General features: G+C 50.3%; 3 protein-coding genes across 6 annotated transcripts in view; 2 read left to right on the plus strand and 1 right to left on the minus strand.

Annotated features, from left to right (window-relative positions):
* DOC2B (double C2 domain beta) overlaps positions 1-11,936 on the plus strand; it is a 30,826-nt gene extending 18,890 nt beyond the window's left edge. Inside the window, exons 4-9 of the mRNA XM_032707528.1 lie at positions 1,219-1,328; positions 8,226-8,352; positions 8,500-8,657; positions 10,504-10,585; positions 10,783-10,879; positions 11,507-11,936. Of these exons, the coding sequence (XP_032563419.1) occupies positions 1,219-1,328; positions 8,226-8,352; positions 8,500-8,657; positions 10,504-10,585; positions 10,783-10,879; positions 11,507-11,643 (711 nt within the window). The 3' untranslated portion in view covers positions 11,644-11,936. The remainder of the gene's footprint in view (positions 1-1,218; positions 1,329-8,225; positions 8,353-8,499; positions 8,658-10,503; positions 10,586-10,782; positions 10,880-11,506) is intronic.
* A 2,242-nt stretch (positions 11,937-14,178) lies between these two features.
* On the plus strand, positions 14,179-17,166 carry LOC116796643 (pinopsin). 2 transcript variants are annotated; one of them, XM_032707407.1, is made up of 5 exons: positions 14,179-14,618; positions 15,190-15,372; positions 15,741-15,905; positions 16,056-16,295; positions 16,718-17,166. In XM_032707407.1, exons 1-5 carry the CDS (start codon positions 14,270-14,272, stop codon positions 16,834-16,836), a joined length of 1,056 nt encoding a protein of 351 aa, XP_032563298.1. In that variant the 5' UTR covers positions 14,179-14,269; the 3' UTR covers positions 16,837-17,166. The 2 variants fall into 2 exon arrangements, with proteins under 2 accessions (XP_032563298.1, XP_032563297.1); XM_032707406.1 differs by having other exon boundaries at positions 15,741-15,886.
* Positions 17,167-20,106: 2,940 nt separating this feature from the next.
* The window catches only part of TEX14 (testis expressed 14, intercellular bridge forming factor), a 29,658-nt gene continuing 28,309 nt past the window's right edge, over positions 20,107-21,455 (minus strand). For all 3 annotated transcript variants that reach the window (XM_032707411.1, XM_032707412.1, XM_032707410.1), the window contains 2 exons: positions 21,311-21,377; positions 20,107-21,133 (listed from right to left, as the gene is read on the minus strand). In XM_032707411.1, coding sequence (XP_032563302.1) covers positions 21,097-21,133; positions 21,311-21,377 — 104 coding nt within the window. In that variant the 3' untranslated portion in view covers positions 20,107-21,096. The remainder of the gene's footprint in view (positions 21,134-21,310; positions 21,378-21,455) is intronic.

The following is a 21,455-nucleotide window of genomic DNA, read 5'->3' on the forward strand; positions in this document are numbered from 1 at the left end:
GTGTTTTGCAGCTCCACAGCTCTGGACAGGGCATGGGTTGATTTCAGAGTCAGAAATGGCTTTGGAAATGCAAGTGAGAGCACAGCACAAACTCCAGAGGGTTCTCTATCTCTGAGGGACCAAACCCAGAGCAAGCAGCTGCTTTGCACAACACACTGGAAGTGAGCCATCCCTCAATAGTTCTGCTGCACTGGCAGCTCCAACTGGTGGCCACCTCTAGCTGATCTGGAAGAGGTTGTGTGCTTGGTATGCTTTTGGTGTGGGAAGGACATGACAACAAAGTGACCCCCCTCGTGCTGCAAGAACGAGTTCTCTTCTTCAGCCTGTGCTTTGCATCCTGCTCACATTCAGCTCAGGGCTGGTGAACCCCAGGTGGGGAATGTAGCAGCTTCCCATAAAGACCCACGAGATGAGGTGTTGATGTCCTGAGAGTTCCTTATGCCCAGCAGCAGCTGAGGCAGGGATTGAGCTGTCTGACACCTAATTAGAGGGAAAATTGCTGCTCTGCCAGGCTGGGCTGGGCTGGGGGCTGGTGAGGAAGCCCCATCTGCAGCCTCAGACCTTTGCTCCTGCTCTCCCCCTGCCCCAACAGAAACAAGGATCTCAGGGAGTAAGGAGATTAGTGTCCCCTGAGCTGAGGAGTGGGTGTGTGCCAGGATGCCCCACCAATGACAGGAACACAAGCCGTGCTGTCCCTGTCCTCCCACTCTGCAGAGCTGCGGCGCTGGAAGGAGTTGCTGGTGCTGACAAAACGCGTATCAAGGAAGTTATTTTGAGTCAGGCAGGATTGGGAGCTGTGCTGGGAGTGGGAATGCAAACAAACAGCCAGAACAGCAAATTGGTATTTTTTAATGAACCTGAAAAGGCTTTTTTTCTTTCCCCTCTCTCTCGCTTTCTTCTACTGCATAAATGAAATCCGCGTCCCCGCTCCGCGCTCTGCCAAGGTTCCCATTTTGCTGGCTGTTTCCAGGATGCAGGATGTGGGGTTGGATTGCTTGGCAAATCAGTGAGTTGCTGTGTCTCTACCCCTCTTGCTGCAGTCAGGGTGGACTTGGGCCACCCCATGGAGGACTGGCCAGGTTACAGTGCTCGGGAAGAAGGGCAACAGCACCCATTGCCCCTTCATCTCCAGACTGGGCTTCCTTTTCTCCCCACTCCCCACCCAAATGACCTCCTGGGTCTGATTCCCACTGACCACAACCTCCTTTGCTCTTCCAGGCGAATAAGCTGAGAACCAAAACGCTGCGCAACACTTTGAACCCCACCTGGAACGAGACACTCACCTACTACGGCATCACCGACGAGGACATGATCCGCAAGACCCTGCGGTAGGGCCCGGGGGGTGAGGGGGTGCTGAGCCCAGCGCTGGGGGGACACAGCCCTGCCCCACAGGAGAGTCCTGGTGCTGCTCACAGCAGAGCAGGGCAGAGTTCTCACCCACCAGAGCCAAAGCCTGCACGCGTGCCCTGCACACATCCATCACCCCTGCGGTGACCAACACATGATTTACAGGCAGCCTGGGCTGGAATAACCAGTGAGGGGCATGTTCCTGCTTTGTCATTAACTTCATAACTCACTGGCTGGCTCCTGCCTGCAGAGGAGGTGGTGGTGTTTGGGTTTAACCTCTTCGTGCCCAGCTCTCGAGGGCACATGTTAAGGCTTTGTGGTCTTGCCTTGCTGAGAAAATCTCCCCAGGGAAGTTCTAGGGAACTCTCGAGGTTGAGCTTTTTGGACGAAAGCTGGAGGCATCTGTGAATTATTGTCAAACTAAACAAAGAGTGTTTGTGTTTATTCTATGATTTATATTCTGTTGGTTTGGTTCAGTCTCTGTGCATTCAGCATCTCCCAGGGGCTGGGAGAGGTTGTGTGGGGCTGGAGGTGGGCAGGGGCGGAGTGATGGGACGGGGTGAGGTTGGAAGTGATGCTCTGCAGGGAGCAGACGCCTGTGAATGCAAAGATTTTTATGTCTTGGCCTCTGTCCCACCTGGGTGAGGGTAGGGAGTGACCCAGATCCTGAGGACAGATCCTGCTCGGGGGGGGGTGCTGGGCATCCTTAGCTGCTCCATCACTGCGCTGATCTGGGACTGCGCTGCAGGATTTGCTGTAAGATCTGCTGTCAAACAAAGGAGGATTTTGCCTCCTGCTCCAAGGACTCAGGGCTTTGCCAGCTCCGTGGCTGGAATCCCACCCTCCTCATTTGCAGGTGCCCTGGGAGTTTGTGATTTTCCCCATGACAGGAGCACAAAGCTGCCTTATAAAAGGTCCTGCTCAGAGGTGAACCGGAGCAGAGCCCACCTGTTGTCTGCAATGTACATAGAGATGGGAAATTCAGCGCCATGGATTATTATTTCACTTGGAAAACATTAGTCATGCTGGAAGTGCTGCAGGCTGATGGGGCTGGAAAGCCTCTGGTTTGTTATTATTATTGGTGAGTATTTTTTCACTCCAGGCTTTGAAGTTTTCAGCCTCCTCAAGCGTGGAAATCAGTTTGTAGGGAGACGCTCGGCTGAGTTGTTTGTTGGAAGGCAACAGGGAGCAGGAGGACTCGACCCCCACCTTTTCAGGGCCCTGGGAGCTGCTTCTCCCTGGGAAAGGGCTGTGATCCTGGAGGCAGCAGGGAGGTGTGAGGTGTCCAATGGCTGGGGGGATGTGCAGAAACATGTGCAGAGCTGGATTTGCCCTCCTCCCCATAGAAATCCAGTGTTAGCACATCCCATTCCTGCCTGCCAGCCTGGGTGCTGTGGAGCTTCACAGGGAGATTCCTGACAAGGATGGTTAATGGCAAATTAACCAAGGCAGCTCCAAAGGCTCCTTTCCAGGGAGTTGAGGGAAACCTATGGCCCAAAGAATTCTTCTGCTAAAACAAAACTTATGAGCACCATGGCCTCATCTCTTATCTTGTGTGGGGAACCCAGAGCCTAAAATTCAAGAGCTCTTCATTTTTCTTAAGAGCAATTCCCCAGCCCCCTTTTCTCTTTTCTCCATCTTCGCAGTTGAAGATATTGGCAGAGGAGATTTTATTTATCCTGAGTCAGGTTTAGATAAGATGAGACTTCTTGCACACCAGACACAAGGTAAAAAAACACCCAGTCTTTTATTTAAATATCTTGCTTGGATTTGCTTCTCTTCAAACACTGCATGGTTCTTTGAGTAGAAGGATGCTGAGAACTTGAACCTCCTCATTTAGATATCAGCTGAATTACAGAATCTCAGAATGGTTTGCACTGGAAGGGACTTTAAAGCTCATCTCATTCCACCCCCTGCCATGGGCAGGGACACCTTCCACTATCCCAGGTTGCTCCAAGCCCCTTCCAACCTGGCTTTGGACACTTCCAGAGATGGGGCAGCCACAGCTTGTCTGGGCAACCTGTGCCAGGGCCTCACCACCCTTTCAGGAGAGAATTTCTCCCTAAAATCCAACCTAAACTGACAATCTTTGAGTATTTTGTTGTGGCTTGAGCTGTTTCTCTTCTCCATGACACCAGTGGCAATGGCTCCTCACTCTCCCAGTGCCCCTTCCCACAGGAAGCATCTCCCATTGCCCTATCTTTGGTGCTTTGCTTCACCCATCCATCATCTCGTCGAAATATCTCCTTCTCCATCAGGAAAAGCCAACTTCAAAGCGGAGAAGACGCTGGTTTTCCCTGTGCTAATCAGTCCAGGCTCCTGCCAGGCAGCTGGTGGTACTTGAAAGAGCATGAGTGATGCTCCCCTCGGTCTGGGTGGTGACCGTTCCCCGGGAGCCTCCCTGGTGCTGAGATCCAGGGAGGGGCAGGGAACTCGATTGCAAAGTCTCTTTAATGTGAAAATAACGGCGGAGATCAAAGCTGCCGCCAGCCTTCACCTCCCCGCTGCCTGGAGAGCTGGAAAAGCACCCAGAAATCATTCCTGCCCACCTGGGCTCCTGGAAGGGACGTGTCCAGCATGGATTGGTGGGGTGGTGCTGGAATGGGGCACTCTGCCAGAGCCTGCAGCTCTTTTCAAGGGGATGAGTGGCATTTGTTGGAGCAGCCGGAGTAGGGACATCCTGGAGAGCTGGGTGATGGATCCCCTCTTTCCTGAGCCCTCTAGCTGTACCCATTGTCCAAACTGGTCAAGTGGCTTTGCAGCGACAGACCCCAGGAGCCACCAGGGTTCACCTCCCCAAGCAGGGCCACCCCCCCGGGAGAAGGAGAGCTGAAGGCAGCCCAGCTGATTGCGCTGACAAGCGGGATTTTGTTAATGAATCAACCCCCTCAAATAACACCAGATACTTTGGATTTCATGAAGCACAGCAGGTGGGAGGATCTCGAAAGGTCTCATCCATTCATTGAATTAAATATCCCTGAGTCTAGCCCAAGGCTTAACAGGGATGAAACCACCCACCAGCCTGGGAGAAAGCAAGTTCACAGCCGTGTGGAAGGTGCTGGACTCCGAGTGCACAGATGGATGGGCTGGGGAGCAGGTTCCCTGGCAGCACTAAGAGGGAAAATCTCACCCCACAGTCCCCACTCCCATCTGGGCTCCAAGCATGACCGTGTGGCAGCAGTTTGGAAGCTCTGTCCAGTGGTGGGAAACCAAGGTGCGTGTCAGAGGGAGGCAGAGAAATGCTGCAGGGGAAATTGGAATAGGCAGAATACAATTACCTACATTTAAATAATACATATAATATGCAATAAATAAATTGTATTCATAATAAATATCAGAGCTGACCAGATATTGGATACAATTATTCATATCCAGATGTATTGGCAAAGTGATGCATTATTCATATGATACTCAGCTAGCCCACAAATGCCAGGAATTCTTTGTTTAATCATGTGTTTGACAAACATCATGACTCATTAAATATATTATTCAGAAAATAGTATTTGATCAGGACTAATAGGCGTAGTGAAGACACTTGGAGGTTTGGGGTCCTTAATTGCTTTACTCTGGAAGTGCTGAATGGGATTTGCTCAGAACTGCAGGTGCCCTTTTAATTGTATCTCACTTCTCTGTGGTTTCTGTGCTCACATTTTGAGGCTTTTTGTGATGGAGCCCAGAACCGAATCCTCCTTCTGTTTTTTGGACAGCTGGACAGTTCCCAGATGCAGACTTTTGCTGTTTTCCCTCCTTGCCTGGTGTTGCCTGTCCTTAAGCCAAGCCAGCATCACCTGCACATTCGCTCCTCATTGAGAGCCAAGTTGCTATAGGGACCAAAAGGGATCTTAGGCATGGAGGATGCATCCTCAGGCTCTGCTGCCTATTGTGTGTGTGTATGTTGTGGAAAAGGGTCTTTGTTGACCCCCATTTCCCCTTTCCACACTGGGAAAGAGGCAGGAGGAATATGTGTGAGAGCAGAAGCCGTGAGTCAGCGGAGCAGGGCTGCTGGAGCTGCACGGTGAGTCAGGGCTGTAACCCAGGAGCCCGGGCTGAGTAGGAGGCAGAATAAGTTTAATGAGCAGTGATTGTTCATTTGCTGCTTAGTTTTCTTCCAAGGTGGTTTTCACAGCCCTTAACTTAAAGATCAGGACCCCACAGTGAAGATATCAGACCAGACGCTGAGCTGGAGGGATTGGGATTCACAGGGAGAGACGAGGTGGTGCTCGAGTTACAAGCTCAGGATGGTAGGTGAATGAGGCTGCTGGAGGCGTCTCGTGCTGTTTGTCAGGGAGCTGATTTTCTAACCCAAGGCATAAAAATTCCATCACATCGATTTCTCGTAATAAAATTCAAGCTGGTGTAATTGCATTATGCCATTTTCCAAAGGGAGGGCTGGGGCTGGAGCTGCCTGCTCATCTGACTCACTGCTCCTGCCTTCACTGATGGGCCAGGGCACTGCCAGCCTGCCCGAGCTAAAAATACCATCCCAGTGGGGATAAACCACAGCCAGGCAGAGGGGTTGGGGTTGGGGACTGAGCCTGAGGCACTGGGAGGGCTGGCATGAACCCCTCTGGGCATCACACACAGATGGGCACAAAAGGTACGGACCCACCTGAGAGGTGGCTGGAGATACCAGAGGGAAAACAGGGCTGGCAGAAACCTGGTGATGTCTCTGGCTCCGTCGTGCTGCTCAGGGCAGCAGTGCTTCCCAGGTCTTGCAGATGTGCCAAAAACTACTTCCCAAGGGACACGGTTCTGCATAAACACAGGGACTTCCCGTGTCCCTGTGAGCAGTGAAACGAGGCTTGGTGGGGCTCTGGGGCCTCTCCCAGTGTGACAGTGGAGATGCCCTCCCTGCCACCACCATGGAAGTTTTCCATGCATTTCCTTCCTGGTTTTCTGCCCGTCCTGGACGTGCCTGGGGCTTCACAGCAAGCAGGATCTTGTTGTGCTTCTGGAGTGTACCTAGACATTGTCAGGACACTCCGTTATTGCTGGGTGTACAAACATTCCCAAGGCTGTCAGCTCCCTGTGAGGCCATGTCCCCTCCTGTCCCCCGCCCCGTTCCCTCCTGTCTCCTTCTCTCCAGCCTAGCCTTCACATCCCTGCCCTCTCCTTCCCTCCCCAGCTTTTCCCAGATGGACACACGCCTGGCAAGTGTTGTCTCTGGAGGTGCTGCTGCTCCTTTTTCAGTTTTGTTCTTTAAAAGAAAAGGTAAAGGAGGAAAGGAAATAGGGAATATTGTGCCTGCATTTGAGATCCTCTTTGAGGGTTTTACTGTTGCAGTGGGGTGGTTTTTTCGTGGGTATCTATAGTAACGCTGCATCCAGCTACAGTTTTCCGGAGAGCAGCATTCCCTATCTTCCCGCTTCCATTGTTTTTTTTCCAAACCCCTTTCCTCTGCTGCTCCCTGATCTTTGTGCCATGCCACTGAGCCATCCCATGGCTTCCTTGCTTCCTTTTTATTCACCTGTGAGCATGAGGGTGGTCAAACTATCTGTAGATAAGCCACTAAACTATCCACAGATAAACCTCCCATGGACAAACCATCCATGCATAAACTATCCACAGATAAACCATCTATAGACAACCCATCCACGGGTAAGCCATCCAGGTACTGAGCAGACTAGAGGTGTGGGGTGCAATTAGTTACTCTCAGGTGGGATCACAGCACACTGTTTATCTTTAATTACTTTTTCCCCCTTCCCGTGCCATCCCTGGAGGCAGAGGTGCCACCCGTGGGAAATGGACAACAACAGGAGTGGGTGAAAGAGAAGAAAGGCAGGTAGCAAAAGGATGGGAAGACACTGTAGGAATATTTTTTAAAGAAAGAGAAAGCAGAGAACGTAAGGGAAGGGAAATGTCTTTCCTTTATGGGCAGGGAGCCCAGCCGCTCCCTGCGTGGCACCAATGAGGATGCGGGATGCTGGATGCTCCCTCTGGAGGGGGATGGGATGGCATTCCCTGTCCCCGTGTCCAGACAGCACTGCTGGGGAACAGCTGGTCCCTCAAGGCAGCCACCACCCTCCTGGCCCCTCTCTGGGATTTCGGGAGCAGTGAGCAGAGGTTCCCTGCAAGCACTAACTTTGCTCTTCCGTCGTCTCTCCTCACACCCAGAGCGGGCTGGGAAGCAGCAGAGAAATGACTCATTAGCTGCCAGCTCAGGGAAAGGCATTTGTAGCTTTCTCACAGAAAACAGCCTTGGCTCAGCTCCACTGTCACTGCCCTCAGCTGCCATCACAGGGATGCATCCCGGGACCCCAGCAGGGCTGGGAGAGCTGCTCCTGGCTCAGGTGTGATGCTTTCCACCCGCTGGGGATGTAAATCCTTCATGTGCTCGTCTGCATGGTGGGAGAGGAGGTGGCAGATCTACCCCGTGCCCCAAACTGGCAGCCAGGGTCACCCTGAGAGCTGCCACGCTCTGAGCAGTGCCCGAGCCCCTGGGGTGGAAGGGAAGGAGCTCTGTGGGAGCGACACCTCTCCCGGCTGCACAGTCTGAGGGTGCTCTGAGGAAGAGTCTCCATGGCCAGGCAAAATGGAGCTGGGCTGGTGGCAGCTCAGTAGTTTTACTTTAGTCACCTATGACTTTGATGTTTTAGTGGAAGAGCCACTAGGATGTTTGAGGTTGCTTTTCCAACAGTGCCTGGGCTGGGACCTGCGTTAGTCACCGACTCACAGCAGGAGCTGCCCTGGGCAGGCTGTGGCAGCACTTGAATGCCCTCCAGCTGCCTGAGGAGGAGGTGCCCAGTCAATGGGCTGGGGAACAGTGACCTGAGTTGTCCCCTCTCTGAGGGGACCTGCAGTACAGTGGGGCAGCCCCTTCCCTCGTGCCATCACCTCCCCTCTCCCCAGCGTCCCCGCTCACCCCGTGCCCGTTGCAGGATCTCGGTCTGTGACGAGGACAAGTTCCGCCACAACGAGTTCATTGGGGAGACGCGGATCCCGCTGAAGAAGCTGAAGCCCAACCAGACCAAAAACTTCAACATCTGCCTGGAGAAGCAGCTGCCGGTGAGTGGGAGGTCCAAAGCCACGTCCCCACCGTGGGACAGTGTGAGAGCAGCTTGCATGTGGGACTGTGGGAGCACCCCTCGCACTGGGGGGGGTGGGTGTCTGGCTACGGAACAGCTCCTGGACTGGGTGCATTCCCTCCTGCAGATAGATAAAACAGAGGACAAGTCGCTGGAGGAGCGTGGCCGGATCCTCATCTCCCTCAAGTACAGCTCTCAGAAGCAGGCGCTCCTGGTGGGCATCATCCGCTGTGCCCACCTGGCTGCCATGGACGCCAACGGCTACTCCGACCCCTACGTCAAAACGTGAGTCCTGCCCCGCACCAAGTGAGGCACGGCCACGAGCTGTGCTGTCCCCTCCCGCCTCTCCCTGTAGTGGAAATTAATAGATCTCATTAGGAGATGCAAATGAGGGCGCCACGGCAGCAGCTTGTGTTTGCCCGGAGCGGCGTGTTTCCCTGGCAGTCGTTTTGCAGAGCTCCCAGGTAAGGTGGGTGCAGGAGCTGCCTGGTGGTGCGTGGCTGTGCCCACCCTGTGCCAGGGCATCCTGCCATCCCTGCTGTGATGCTCATTGCCGGGCTCAGCTCTGCCCTGGGAGACGGTCTGCAGAAGGGATGTGGCCCTGGGGACAGAGTTGGTGGCCCAAAGCAGACAGGTACAGTCGGGTTTTGCTGACGGGTTAGGGCACAGGCATCCCTCCCCTCCACCCCCAGGGGATGGGCAGGTAATCACCCCCTTCCCCAGGTCCCAAGGGAGAGGAGATTCCCAGTCCAGCTCTCTAGAGCCCAGCTCCCAGCCACCACCCTGCACTTGGGAAAAGCTCTAATAACAACGTGTGTGTAATTAGGTCAGACAGCACTTTAATGGCAACCCACGGCTCCGGCGGCTCCAGGGCCCTGTTAACAGAGCTGAGGGCACGTTTACAGGTCCGGCTGACACTTCCCGATGTGAATGACTGGGAACACCTTCCTTTTGAAAAACACCAGCGGTATTAAGTACAGTCATTCAAAATGACTGTAATGGGCTGCTGACTCAGCCTCACCCAAGTGATTCAGGGGAGTTGGTATCACCCAAGGGCTTTCCAGAGATGCTGAGGGAGGTGATGGTTTGCTGATGCAGAGCCTTTTGGGGGGAATGGTATTTCTCACATTCACTCTCTGCAAAGAAAGGGAGGTCATGGAATGGAAGGACCAGCAGCCCTCCCTGTGCCCATCCCACATCCCTGTTCCCACAGCACTCACGCAAACTTGGGCACTTTCAGGGACAGTATTTAAGGCAGAACTACTGGGATAAACCACGCCTGGGAGCCCAGTAATGGAATTTATCAGCAGGACACTTTGACCTTCCTATTTAATTGTTCTTTAGGGGTGGAGGTGTTTGTATAAAAATCTCCTCTTGCTTTTTTAAATGCCCACGAGCAACACAATTCCTATTGTTGTACCCAGCTGGTTTTGGGTGCCATCCACAGGAGACTGTATCTGCAGGGCTGGAATCAGAGCAGATAGAGAAGTGATGCTTCTCAGTACAAGCCCTAATTTTTTAATTATGAGCAAGATCTGGAAAGTGTAACAAGGAAGCAGAACTGATATTTAAAGGCACAGCACCAGCACAAAACGACAGTGGATTGACTCTGCTCTGGCCCAGATTTCAGGTGCTCTCTCTGATGACACTTTAATCTTGTTTGCTTTCCAGCCCTGCTGCTGTGCTGCAGAATATCCACAGGGAACAGTGATGCCTAAAGCTGCAGTTGCCACATTCACTCCTGCTCCCTTTTCCACACTGCATGTGCTTCCTGTCTCCTGGAGAGACTCTGGATGAGGAGACTGGTAGCAGAGTCCCAAGTCTGGACTGGGACTGGGCTGGGAGTGATTGGTTTTGGGAGCTGGGAGCGTGTGTGCAGTGCCAGTGTCCCCTAGGGACTGGAGATGGGATAATCAGTGCTCTCTGCAGCCAGCAACTTGCTTGTGCTAAGGTCAGGAAATGCTGCCTCCTCCCAGGCATTCCCAACATTTTAGCAGGGGAAGACAGGGGAAGGAGAGCCACAGGTTCATGGGACTCAGTTGCCCACCTCATCCTGCCTCCACTGGGATCTGGTCCCATCCTGCCCTCCTCAGCACCCACGTGTGATGGGGCTGCTTCCGTCTCGTTGCAGATACTTGAAACCAGATGAGGACAAGAAATCAAAGCACAAGACAGCGGTGAAGAAGAAAACACTGAATCCTGAGTTCAATGAGGTGGGTTTGGGGTGGTTGTGCTTCTCAACGAGGGGCTTTTCTCAGTGTTCAGACTTAAAAGATAAAAACAACACCTTAGTCACTATGTGGGGGATCGGGGTTGGGTTCCCTGTGGGTGGCAAAGGGCAGCAGCCCGAGGAGGAGGATGGGCAGCCCAAGCTCCTGTTTCATCCTGAGCTGTCTCCGCTCCCCCACAGGAGTTTTGCTATGAGATAAAGCACGGTGACCTGGCAAAAAAGACCTTGGAAGTCACCGTGTGGGACTATGATATTGGCAAGTCAAACGACTTCATAGGTGAGTGGGGCACTCCAGAAGGTCTCTTTTTTAATTTATCTTCACTGTCTGTGCCTCTTACTTTTTTATCTGCTGCTCTTCTGCACTTCTCCATCCCCACATTCATTCTTGTTGGGTTTTGGTTCTGCTTTTATCCTTCTCCTGCACCTGAGCCTCTTCTCCCACACGGACATCCCCCGTGTAAAGAGCATCCAAGCAGGGAGAGGATGCATCTCCCTCTCCCCTTCTGTTTTCAGATCTTTTCCTCTGTACAAAAAAATCAGGTTTAACAGGGAGGTTTCATTTATCTCTATTGGGTATCTGGGCTTGTTGTGATTTTGCTCCTGGTCTCTGTGATTTATCACTAACAAGTGCCTGGTATCTCTGACAGCTGCTGCGACTGCAGTGAGCCCTTGGCACAGGAACAAGCTGCCTGGGACAGGCCCCAGCTCCCAGCCATGAGGGGGGAGGGAAAGATGGGCTACAATTGCCTGTGTGTCACATCAGGTCGTGGCATTGGATGCTGTGAGGATGGTGTGTGCCCTGGCTCCATCCTGCATCCTCCAGCATCCCCTGGGCATCCCTCAGCATCCCTCAAAGGGCTGATGTTCCCGCCTCACCTCTCCCTGTCTCTGTCTCTCTCCCAAGGTGGAGTGGTGTTAGGAATTAATGCCAAAGGTGAGCGGCTGAAGCACTGGTTCGACTGCCTGAAGAACAAGGACAAGAAGATCGAGCGCTGGCACACGCTAACGAACGAGCTGCCGGGCGCCGTCCTCAGCGACTGAGCTCCACGGGGCCGCTCCCGGGCGGCCACAGCTCCGCCACAGCCTTTGGACTTCTCTCCTTTACGGCTTCGGATACGGGGGATCGCGGCACCGGGGCAGCCGGGAGAGCGGGACACCCCTCGGCACAGCCTGGCTGCGGGGAAACCCCTGCCAAGGGGAGAAGGCGGCGGTGCTTTGCTCCGCCCAGCCCGTCCCAAAACTGCCTCCCTGCACCCTGACACACTCACGGCCCCGCCCACGGGCATGCACGTGCACACACACATATATGTGTACACACACACACACACGTGTGCACACACACACACACATATGTGTGTACACACACACACACGTGTGCACACACACACACACACACGTGGACACCTCACGCCTGCATGCTCTGCAGTCTGGCTCCTCTCCCAATCCTGGCTGTACTGAGTTACCTTCTCGCTGCCTTGCAATTCAAGTGGCAACAATGAATGCGTCCGTCTTGCGTCCGTGTGTCCAGCATCGGCAAAAGGCGTCACTTAAAACCTGGAACTGTTTCCTCAAGGCAAAACTGTGCCATATCCCTGGTGGTTTGTCAAGTCTCTGTGGTTTGGGCCTAAACAGTCTTTTATGCATTTAAATCTCCTCTGTTGGAATGATTGTGTCCCTGGTAACCTGGAAAGAGTGTTTGCTTTTCTTCCAGGAGTGTTGTGCTCGTCCTCTCCAATAACTCATGTGAAGTCAGCACAGCTGTGCAGACCACGGTTTTCCTCTTGGGATCGGGCAGCTTCACGTTTGGGAGGCAAAATAAAAGGCTCAGTGAAGCCTCTGGCTGTTCCTGCAGCCACCACTCTCCTGATGAAACCACACCTTCCCGCCCAGAGCCATGCAGCAGCACAGCTATTTTTCCAGCAAAGCCAGTTTTCAGGGTAAATTTTTTCTGTCATTTCTCCCTTATTCATCCTTTTCCAGTTCATGCCATTAAATAAAACCCAGAGAAGATGCTGAGCCTCGGGACTGAGCTGGAATGTTGTTTGTGGAGATGCTTGGCTCTGGCACAGCTATCAGGTTGGCCCGTTTTCTGCCTCAAACAGCATCCAAACCAAACTTCTGTGTATGGCACAGTAATAATATAATAATATTATGATAATAATAATAATAATCCCAGATCTCATTCTCTGTGATCTACCTTGGCCTGTCTCTGCATCCTCATCCCACTGGACATCCAGAAGGATGAGCTAAAACTTTCTATGAAATGCTGCACGTTTCCCAAAATTTTTGAAGCCTTTAAACCATCATTTGTTAGGAAGAGCTGCTCTTTCCCCACAGATCTCAATTACCTTCAGCTTCCAAGCCCTGTGCATGCACATGAGCGTGTTGCTGACTTCTTCTTTTTCTTGGAAAACAGTGGGATCTCTGGAAATCCACGTTTACTTTTCAGTGATGATCATGTTACACCTTGTTTGATATGGTGGGGGGGATAAAAGAAATCAAGGTTCCTAGGGGTTTTTTTAATAACTTAATATTTGTAATGCATTCTACAGATATGCATGGATTTTATTTGAATGCTGGCAGCGTGTCAAGTCGGATGTTCCCAGTAATCCTTTCTGGTCCAACACCTTAAAACCTGGTTTGGGTCTGAGCTTCCAGGAAAGCTCCAGGAGCACCAGGTTGGCTGTGCCTCCCTTTTTCTTGCAAAATTCCTTTCACACCGTCATTTGTTCTGGCGTATCTTGCTATGAAACTGGTTTATGCCTGAGGTGGAGTAGGACATGTGTGTGTGGGTTCCTTCACTTTGTATCCCAGTCTTTTCTAAGCGGGCACCCCGTCCGTCCGTCCGTCCCAGCTGCATGCAGAGTTGGTGGTTGTCATGCCAGGCCTCGTGAAATGTTTGATACCAATGTTTTGCTACCATGTGAAGGCTGCAGAAACCGTCCTTACCTGCATCCTGAAAGACTTTTGTATTTCAGTATTACCTATCCGTGTACTTTTTGTCGGATTTGTTAATATTTATAACGAGAACCGAAAATAAAAAGGTTAAAAAAAAAAAAAAAAAAAAGCTGATGCTGGTGGTGCAGCTTTTGAATTTGGGGTCTGGCAAAGATTTGGGGAACAGGAGATGGTTTTAAACTAGAGCTTTGGGGGCTGCTTGGCCCAATGTAGTATATATACACTACGTGTATAAATGTATATAAAAATAAATAAATAAATACAGAGAGAGAAAGAAAATATATGCATGGCCCAATGTAGTATATACAGTACATGTATATTTTTATATATTTGTGTATATATATGAATATAGTAGCCTGCAGCCCAGCAATTCCCCCAGAGCACAGGGAATGACATCCCAGGTGCCAGGGCTGGGCAGGGGTCACTCTTACAAGAAAAGACAGCTGGAAAGCACAAGGAAAAAAATATTTACTCAATTAAATGATGCTCTGTTCAGTCATCAGATTTTTGTTTAAGTCAGTCTTTATCCCCTCGGGAATAAAGAGCTGATTATAAAGGGGGGGCCAGGGGCACAAACCCTGCAGATTAAAATAAAGCTTAATGCATTTGAATGCAAAGCTGCTCTGGGGCACGTCAGACCCTCCTGCTCTATAAAGAGGCTTTGCTTTTGGGGAGGGTCACCTGCACCAGGTGGAGCTCCAGAAGACCCATGTACTCCCCCGACAGCTCGCAGGAGCCCCCGAATAACGGGACCCCGGGGCCCTTTGATGGCCCCCAGTGGCCCCACCAGGCCCCACGGGCCGTGTACCTGTCGGTGGCCGTGCTGATGGGCCTCGTCGTGGTCTCTGCCTCGGTGGTGAACGGTTTGGTCATCGTGGTTTCCATCAGATACAAGAAGCTCCGGTCCCCCCTGAACTACATCCTGGTGAACTTGGCCGTGGCCGACCTGCTGGTGACGCTCTGCGGCAGCTCCGTCAGCCTCTCCAACAACATCAGCGGCTTCTTCGTGTTTGGCAAACGCCTGTGCGAGCTGGAGGGCTTCATGGTCTCCCTCACAGGTAAGGGCACGGGCCTGGAGACCTGCCTTGGTCTCTGGCTGGTGCTTTTGTCTTCAGCAAAATGGCTTTGGGAATGTTTCACCGGCTTTCTCATCTCCTGAAGTCAGTGTTTTCATGTGGTAAAACTCGTGTCCTTCAGCTCTTCTTCAGCACAGGGGAGGGTCAGGTAGATGGTTGGCTGTGCCAGGTCACCCTATACTCTGTCTTGGTCCTCACAGAGAGGGAAATGTCACTTGGGCACATGAGGAATCTGCTTGGTGTGCTTTTTGTGGGTGCTGGTGGCTGTGTCAGCACACCTGTGGGTGAGGGTGCACCAGGGACTGCACAAAACCCTTTGTCAAGGGCACTCCTGTGGAGAAACTGTGATTGCAACCACAAGGCATCACAGACACCCATTGCCAACTTCATCTTTAAGGGCCAAATACCCTCACAGCTCTCCCTGCTGTAAGAAAAACATCCGAATTCTTGTTAAAACCATATTTACTTGGACAGCTTTAGATCATCATCTACCACATCCTGGTGTGGGCAGCAGAGCCTGTCCCTAAGACACAACCCCTCCTTCTCCCCCCAGGCATCGTGGGGCTGTGGTCCCTGGCCATCCTGGCCCTCGAGAGGTACATTGTGGTCTGCAGACCCCTGGGAGACTTTCGGTTCAAGCACCGACACGCCGTCAGCGGCTGTGCCTTCACCTGGAGCTGGTCACTGCTCTGGACAACCCCACCACTCATGGGCTGGAGCAGCTACGTGCCTGAAGGTAGGGGAGGGGTGCATCAGACTCCACTGGGTCATCTTGCATATGCTTTTGAAGCACAGAGTAGCTGGAGAGTGTCTGTGCTGGAATTTAAAGTGTTGGTATCTCCTGCTGCTCAATAATCCTCCCTGGGAGGTTGTTCTTTGGAAGTTGCCCGCTGCAGGACCTGCTCTGGCTGCTGGAGCACTCAGAGCAGCATCCAGCATGCAGCCAGCCAAAACCTGCTTCTGTAGGGGCTGATCTCCAGGAAAAGTGAGAGGTGCTTGGGTGGCATTGCTAAGCGGGGTCAGCACTGGCTGTTTTGGAGCCTATTACTGAGTCCTGATCCAAGCCTGTCATTGGTTTAACCTTGTTTCCAACCTTTATTCCAGGTCTGAGAACCTCCTGTGGGCCCAACTGGTACACGGGCGGCAGCAACAACAACAGCTACATCCTGGCCTTGTTTGTCACCTGCTTTGTGATGCCCCTCAGCCTGATCCTCTTCTCCTACGCCAACCTGCTGATGACCCTGCGAGCGGTAAGCACGGCGGGCACAGGTGAGCTCACGGCTTTCTGCTCACAAAGCAGGTTTTTGTGAGGCTCAGTGGAGCTGACACCTCCTGGCACTGACATCGGGGCACCCAAGGGATGGAAATGCTGCTGCAAGTTGCTAACAGGCCTCTCTCTCCCTTCCAAACCCCCCGCAGGCTGCGGCGCAGCAGCAGGAGTCGGACACGACGCAGCAGGCGGAGCGGGAGGTGACCCGGATGGTGGTGGCAATGGTGATGGCCTTTCTCATCTGCTGGCTGCCCTACAGCACCTTTGCACTGGTGGTGGCCACCCACAAAGACATCACCATCCAGCCAGCTCTGGCATCTCTGCCTTCCTACTTCTCCAAGACCGCCACAGTTTACAATCCAATCATTTACGTCTTCATGAACAAACAGGTGAGAAAGAGAGAGGAGTCAGCCAACAAACCACAGCTTCCCTGGGGCTTCTGGAGAACAACTTAATGGGCTCATAAAACATGGAGGAACCTTGTATCCTATCTGGGAGCACAGTCACAGGCTCGATCCCGGATAAGCAGCGAGGTTTTGGGGAATAAATGGAAAGGGAGGGAGCAGCCTGCAAGCCCAAACAAGAGCTCATTTTCCGCTTCCATGATTTTATGGGGTCAGGCAACTTAATGTTAGATCACAAACGGCTCATTGAAGACACAGAACAAACAGAATGAAAATTTTATTGTCAATAAACTGCAAAGAGCGGGGCTGGGAATAGAGATGTCACCCAAAATATAACCAGCGTCCCACCCCTCAGAGGTGACACCAGAATTCTGCCATCACATGTAACCCACCCCTCCCCTGCCCAGTTTCAGAGCTGCCTGCTGCAAATGGTATGCTGTGGTTACCATCCCCGGGGCACTGGGAAAACCTCTCCGGCTGCCCCCCATCCCCGCCCAGGCGTCGCTGCAGAGGGGCTGCAGAATAAGGTGACGCCGTCTCACCCCGTCTGAGCGCTGCCAGATCCTGCCTGCACCAGCACCAGCGCCAGCTCCAGGCTCTGCATGGCCCACACAGCCTGGTACAGCACGGGCACAGAGCGGGCTCAGTGCTGGACATGAGGGAAGGGTCTCAGAGGTTGAAGTCCCCAGCAGTCCACAGGGTTCTCCAAAGAAAGCCATGAGTGTCTTCTTGCGGGAGAGGAGCCACCCATCATGGAATAAACCACAGACTTTTATTTCACTCTCCTAAGGACACCCCCTCCCTTCCAGCCCCTCACCTCGGGCAATTGTGAGCCTTTCAAGAACAAAACAAACAAACAAACAAACAAACAAAATAAATTTTTAAAAAAATAAAGAGCAGTATTTTTTCCTCGATGTAAAACATCCCAAGTTGCTGTTTGGCCCAGACGATCTGGCTGTGATGCCACATCCCAAGGGGTCTGAGGACAGAGCTGCACATTCCCCACCCTCAGACAGAACAAGTGCTGTTTGCACTGCCCAAGCTTGCTGTGAAGTTCAAGGTCATGCTGGAAATCTGGCATAAATCCAGCAGGCACGTTTAAGTGCAGACTGTGTTAATAAACATTAATGAACACTAACCAGTTCAGAGGCATCTGTTTTACCAGCTGATAGAGGGTTCGACAGAAAACACATCCCCTCCTGGCACGTCTCTTGTGGCAAGTGCCACATACACCATCATAACAGAGACCAAGAAAAAACTCAGTTCAAAATCACAAAAGTATTTTTTTTTAATATATTTAAGGCAATAAGGAAAGGTCTTAAATCCACTGATTTCCCAGCGAGGGTGAAAACAGAGTTGTAACAGGGCCCCTGAGGTCAAGGTACAACAGAGGCACCGCTGCCCATTAACAGAAAACAAAAGATGCCAAAGGCTGCAAGAGCAAAATAAAAGACAAAAAAACCTCCGTGGGGCTCTGCAGCTTTACACCTGATCTTGAATGTGTTTATCTAGACAATCACACTTCTGGTTTGCCAGGCAGATTCTGTGATTTAGGAGCCCAGGGAAAAAGCTTCTGAAGACAATTCTGCAGATAGCAAGTCTCTGAATCTCATTTTTACCCAACTCCTCTATTTTTAAAAAGAAACACCTGTCTGCCTTCAGAGTTAATTGTCTTTCAAATTTTTGCTCCTGAACACTTGAATTGCTTTCAAAATGAGATGATCCACAGTCACAGGATTCCAAGGCTCTCCCCTCCGTGGTTCTATAATCGCGCACAGGGATGAGCCCCAAACACGTTCCCTCCTCCTCCCACCCTCTCCCACAGCTTCTGCCGATGCAGCAAAGCCGTGAAGGAGTTAGAGGGAAGCAACGCTCCAAGTTGTTCATCACCTCCCTAAATTGCCTCACTAACATGCAGCCCACAGCCCGCCACAGACGGGCAGACCAGCAATTTGCACTGCCACGGATGATGAGATGTGGGAGACTGAGGGTTTTTTTTTTTTTCCTCCAGCTGAGATTCTCTGCTCCAAACCAAGAACAGAACAAAAATCCCCACACCAGACCGGTACCAAGGAGTGAAACAAGCTGGACGGGGCTTGCAGCAACCTGGTCCAGTGGAAGGTGTCCCTGCCCATGGGAGGGGGTTGGGACTAAATGATCTTTATTGTCCCTTTCAACCCAAACCATTCCATGACTCTACAACCTGCCAGTGCAGGGAGGTAGGACATTCATCCTCATCCCCATCCCTGTGTCTCAACCTCCCTCTCTCCACTTGCTTTCCTACGTGCAGAACAGCTCAGCTCGCACGTGAGCGGCTCAGAGAAGAATTAGAACAGCTCAATATCACTGTTTTAATTTAATTAATTGGCCTTTCATTCTCTGGGAAGCTGAAAAGCAGCATTAGATGGGCCCCTCTGATCTTCTCTGCTGTCTTGCACTGGTCCTTGTTTAATTGTTTCTGTTAATTACAGCTTTTGTGCCCATGCTTTTTGTGATCTGGATGATTTACAGTCATGCTAAACTTAAATCTAGAAAGTACAAGTGGCTGAAAAACTGAAATCTCTGTTGTGTTCTGGCCTCGATAAGGAGAGCAGACAGGCTATGGGGCTACTTGAAAGGCTCCCTACCAACAGAAATAAAAATTCTCCACATTAAGATTAAAAAAAGATAGGGAAATGGTTCACAGTCTGCTCACCATTTGGTCCGACAGATAAAATAGAACAAGAAATCCAAGGAGCTGAGGAGATTTCACATGTTGCAGACCAAAGTGATACATAATTACGTGCACGCAAAAACTCACGTGTGCCCCCCTCCACCACCCTGCTGCAGCCCTACGGGCTTTAATTACTTTTTATTTAATTGAGCAAGTCTGAAACACAACAAAACGTTGTCAAAGCGAGAGGGAATGACCCTCAGCTATGAGTCAGGAGCCACCAAGGACAGAATCACACCATAAATTTGCAGTTTCACTTTTGCATGCCAGTCGTTTCCCTCCGTTTCTCCAGTGTAACACAAGGCTCTGCTCAGCCCCAGGGCCATGAGGAGCAGGATCTTGTTACAGCAGCTTCTATCAGGAATATAAAGTTCTTCTGCCTGCAGCTCACAAAGCTCCCAAACAGAGAAACCAGTTGGTATGAGCCCGGGTTAGAAAATATTCAACATGTGCTTAATATTTTTCTATTTCTATTTCTATTTAAATTTCATATTAGTATTTATATTTTGCAGTTTATATTAAAATTATATTTAAATATTTCTATATTTAGCTTTAAATCTTTGCTTCATATTTATATTTAAATATGTCTATATTTAGCTTTAAACCTTTGCTTAATACTCTTCTACTTAGATTTTAATTTTAGATTCGTGTTCATATTTCATATTTTACTTACATTAAAATTTATATTTAAATGTTTTATACATTTATATTTAAACCTTTGCTTAGCATTTTTGATGTGATGCACAGGGGTGAGCCCCATTCCCAGGCACTGGCCCTGCTGTTATCCCGAGGTGCAGAATTCCAATCCCAGCCTCCTTGCTGCTGGCACTTCTGGTCCAGCTCTGTCACTATCACAACATGATAAATGGATGAAAGATTTCTATTTTCTCTTGATCTTTTCTGAAGAAAGCTCCCCCACCTCTGCCAGTCCGCAGCACCTTCCCTGGAGCAGCTCCATCAGTACCTGGTTGTGTCATGGTCTGATGATGGGAAACATCATTAATAACAAGTAAAAAACCCAACAAAACAGACCCAAAAAAGAACCTCCAAACCAAAAAAAAAAAAAAAAAGAACAACATGACAGCACAATAACTTGGAAACTTTTATTAGTGTTGTTAAACCAAATTAACAAACAGTTACAGATGGGGAGCATTTCTTTACAAAAACAGGAGCAAAGAGGCAAATGTGGCACACCCAGATGTACAAAACCAGCTAAAATCCCTGTGTCTGTTAGACAGGGAACAGGACAATCCTCCCTCCTGCATGTGAACAGAATTTATCACATATGAAGTCATAAGTATCAAATATGAAGTTGCTGTGCCCATCAATATCTTAATCCAAAGCTCAATTATGTCCATTTTTTTATCCATCCTACCAAAAACGTGGTTGAATTAAACAACAGGTATCTTTTCCACATTTTCTCATATTCTTGTCTAATGCTGGCAGGGAACATATTGCTGCACTTGCAATCTCTGGAGAACACTGCTTTTTTCCTCATTAGCTTTTTGCACAGCAATTAATCCCCTTAATCAGTCAAATCAGTTCAACACTAGATCACAAAAGCACTAAGTAAAGAGAAAACAAGAAATTACCTTGTTAAATTTAATGAGCAAGGAAAAACACACACTACATGGGCTGTAACAGTGCTCCACACTCCAGCATGGAAAAATTTCAGTGCCTGAGCAGCACCAGCAGCCCACAGAATTCCAATCATTTTGTTTGCAACACCAAAAACTGCATAATGCAACAAAATTATTGTGCTTATGAAAATGGGCACGTGCAGGAGAAAAACCACCCCGTAGCAGGTTCATAAGGATGTGATATTGGGAAAACACTTCAGTTCTGCAATATTGGTACTGCTTGTGATATTGATATTGATACTGCAGTGATGGCATAAAACCAGTGCAAACAGTATTATAACATAGAACATCAGATTTTCTTCTGTACTTGCTGCTGCAGTTAAAAGAAGTCTGAGCTTTACAATTTGTTTATGTGGCAAAAAAACCCCGCAATTCAGAGGCTGTACAAACAGCAGTAAGCAGATGATGGGTTAGAACTTATTCATTATCCATTTTAATCACAGAGAGAGCTCTCATCCAAAACAATTATCCTGTATGGGGGAAAAACAAGAAGAAAAAAAAAAAAGGTTACACAGTTGTTTTTTTTCTTATATCGAACTACAGGTTGAAGGGAATGGTGCCTCTCTCACCTGGAAAACAGGAATGTATCTCATGCAGCCAGAGAACAAAAACTCCTACCAAAAACCCAGTTTAACTCACAGTCTCACCTGAAGGCCGAAGCTGAAGACAGCTGCTGCTGCTGCAAGGGGGATGTCTGATCTTTGGGGTGTTTGTCTAAAAAAACCATGTAAACTGAGCTCAGAACCAAGAGGAACATGCACAACCACAACACTTCAGAGACAAGTCAGCACA

Source organism: Chiroxiphia lanceolata, chromosome 20 (genome assembly GCF_009829145.1).
Source record: "Chiroxiphia lanceolata isolate bChiLan1 chromosome 20, bChiLan1.pri, whole genome shotgun sequence".
Lineage (NCBI taxonomy): Eukaryota > Metazoa > Chordata > Aves > Passeriformes > Pipridae > Chiroxiphia > Chiroxiphia lanceolata.

Coding starts and splice junctions, on each gene's coding strand:
- LOC116796643 (XM_032707406.1), top strand. CDS start 14,270: ATGTACTCCCCCGACAGCTCGCAGGAGCCCCCGAATAACGGGACCCCG. Junction 15,887..16,055: donor TGCTGATGACCCTGCGAGCG/GTAAGCACGGCG, acceptor AACCCCCCGCAG/GCTGCGGCGCAGCAGCAGGA. Junction 16,296..16,717: donor ACGTCTTCATGAACAAACAG/GTGAGAAAGAGA, acceptor TCCCCTGCCCAG/TTTCAGAGCTGCCTGCTGCA.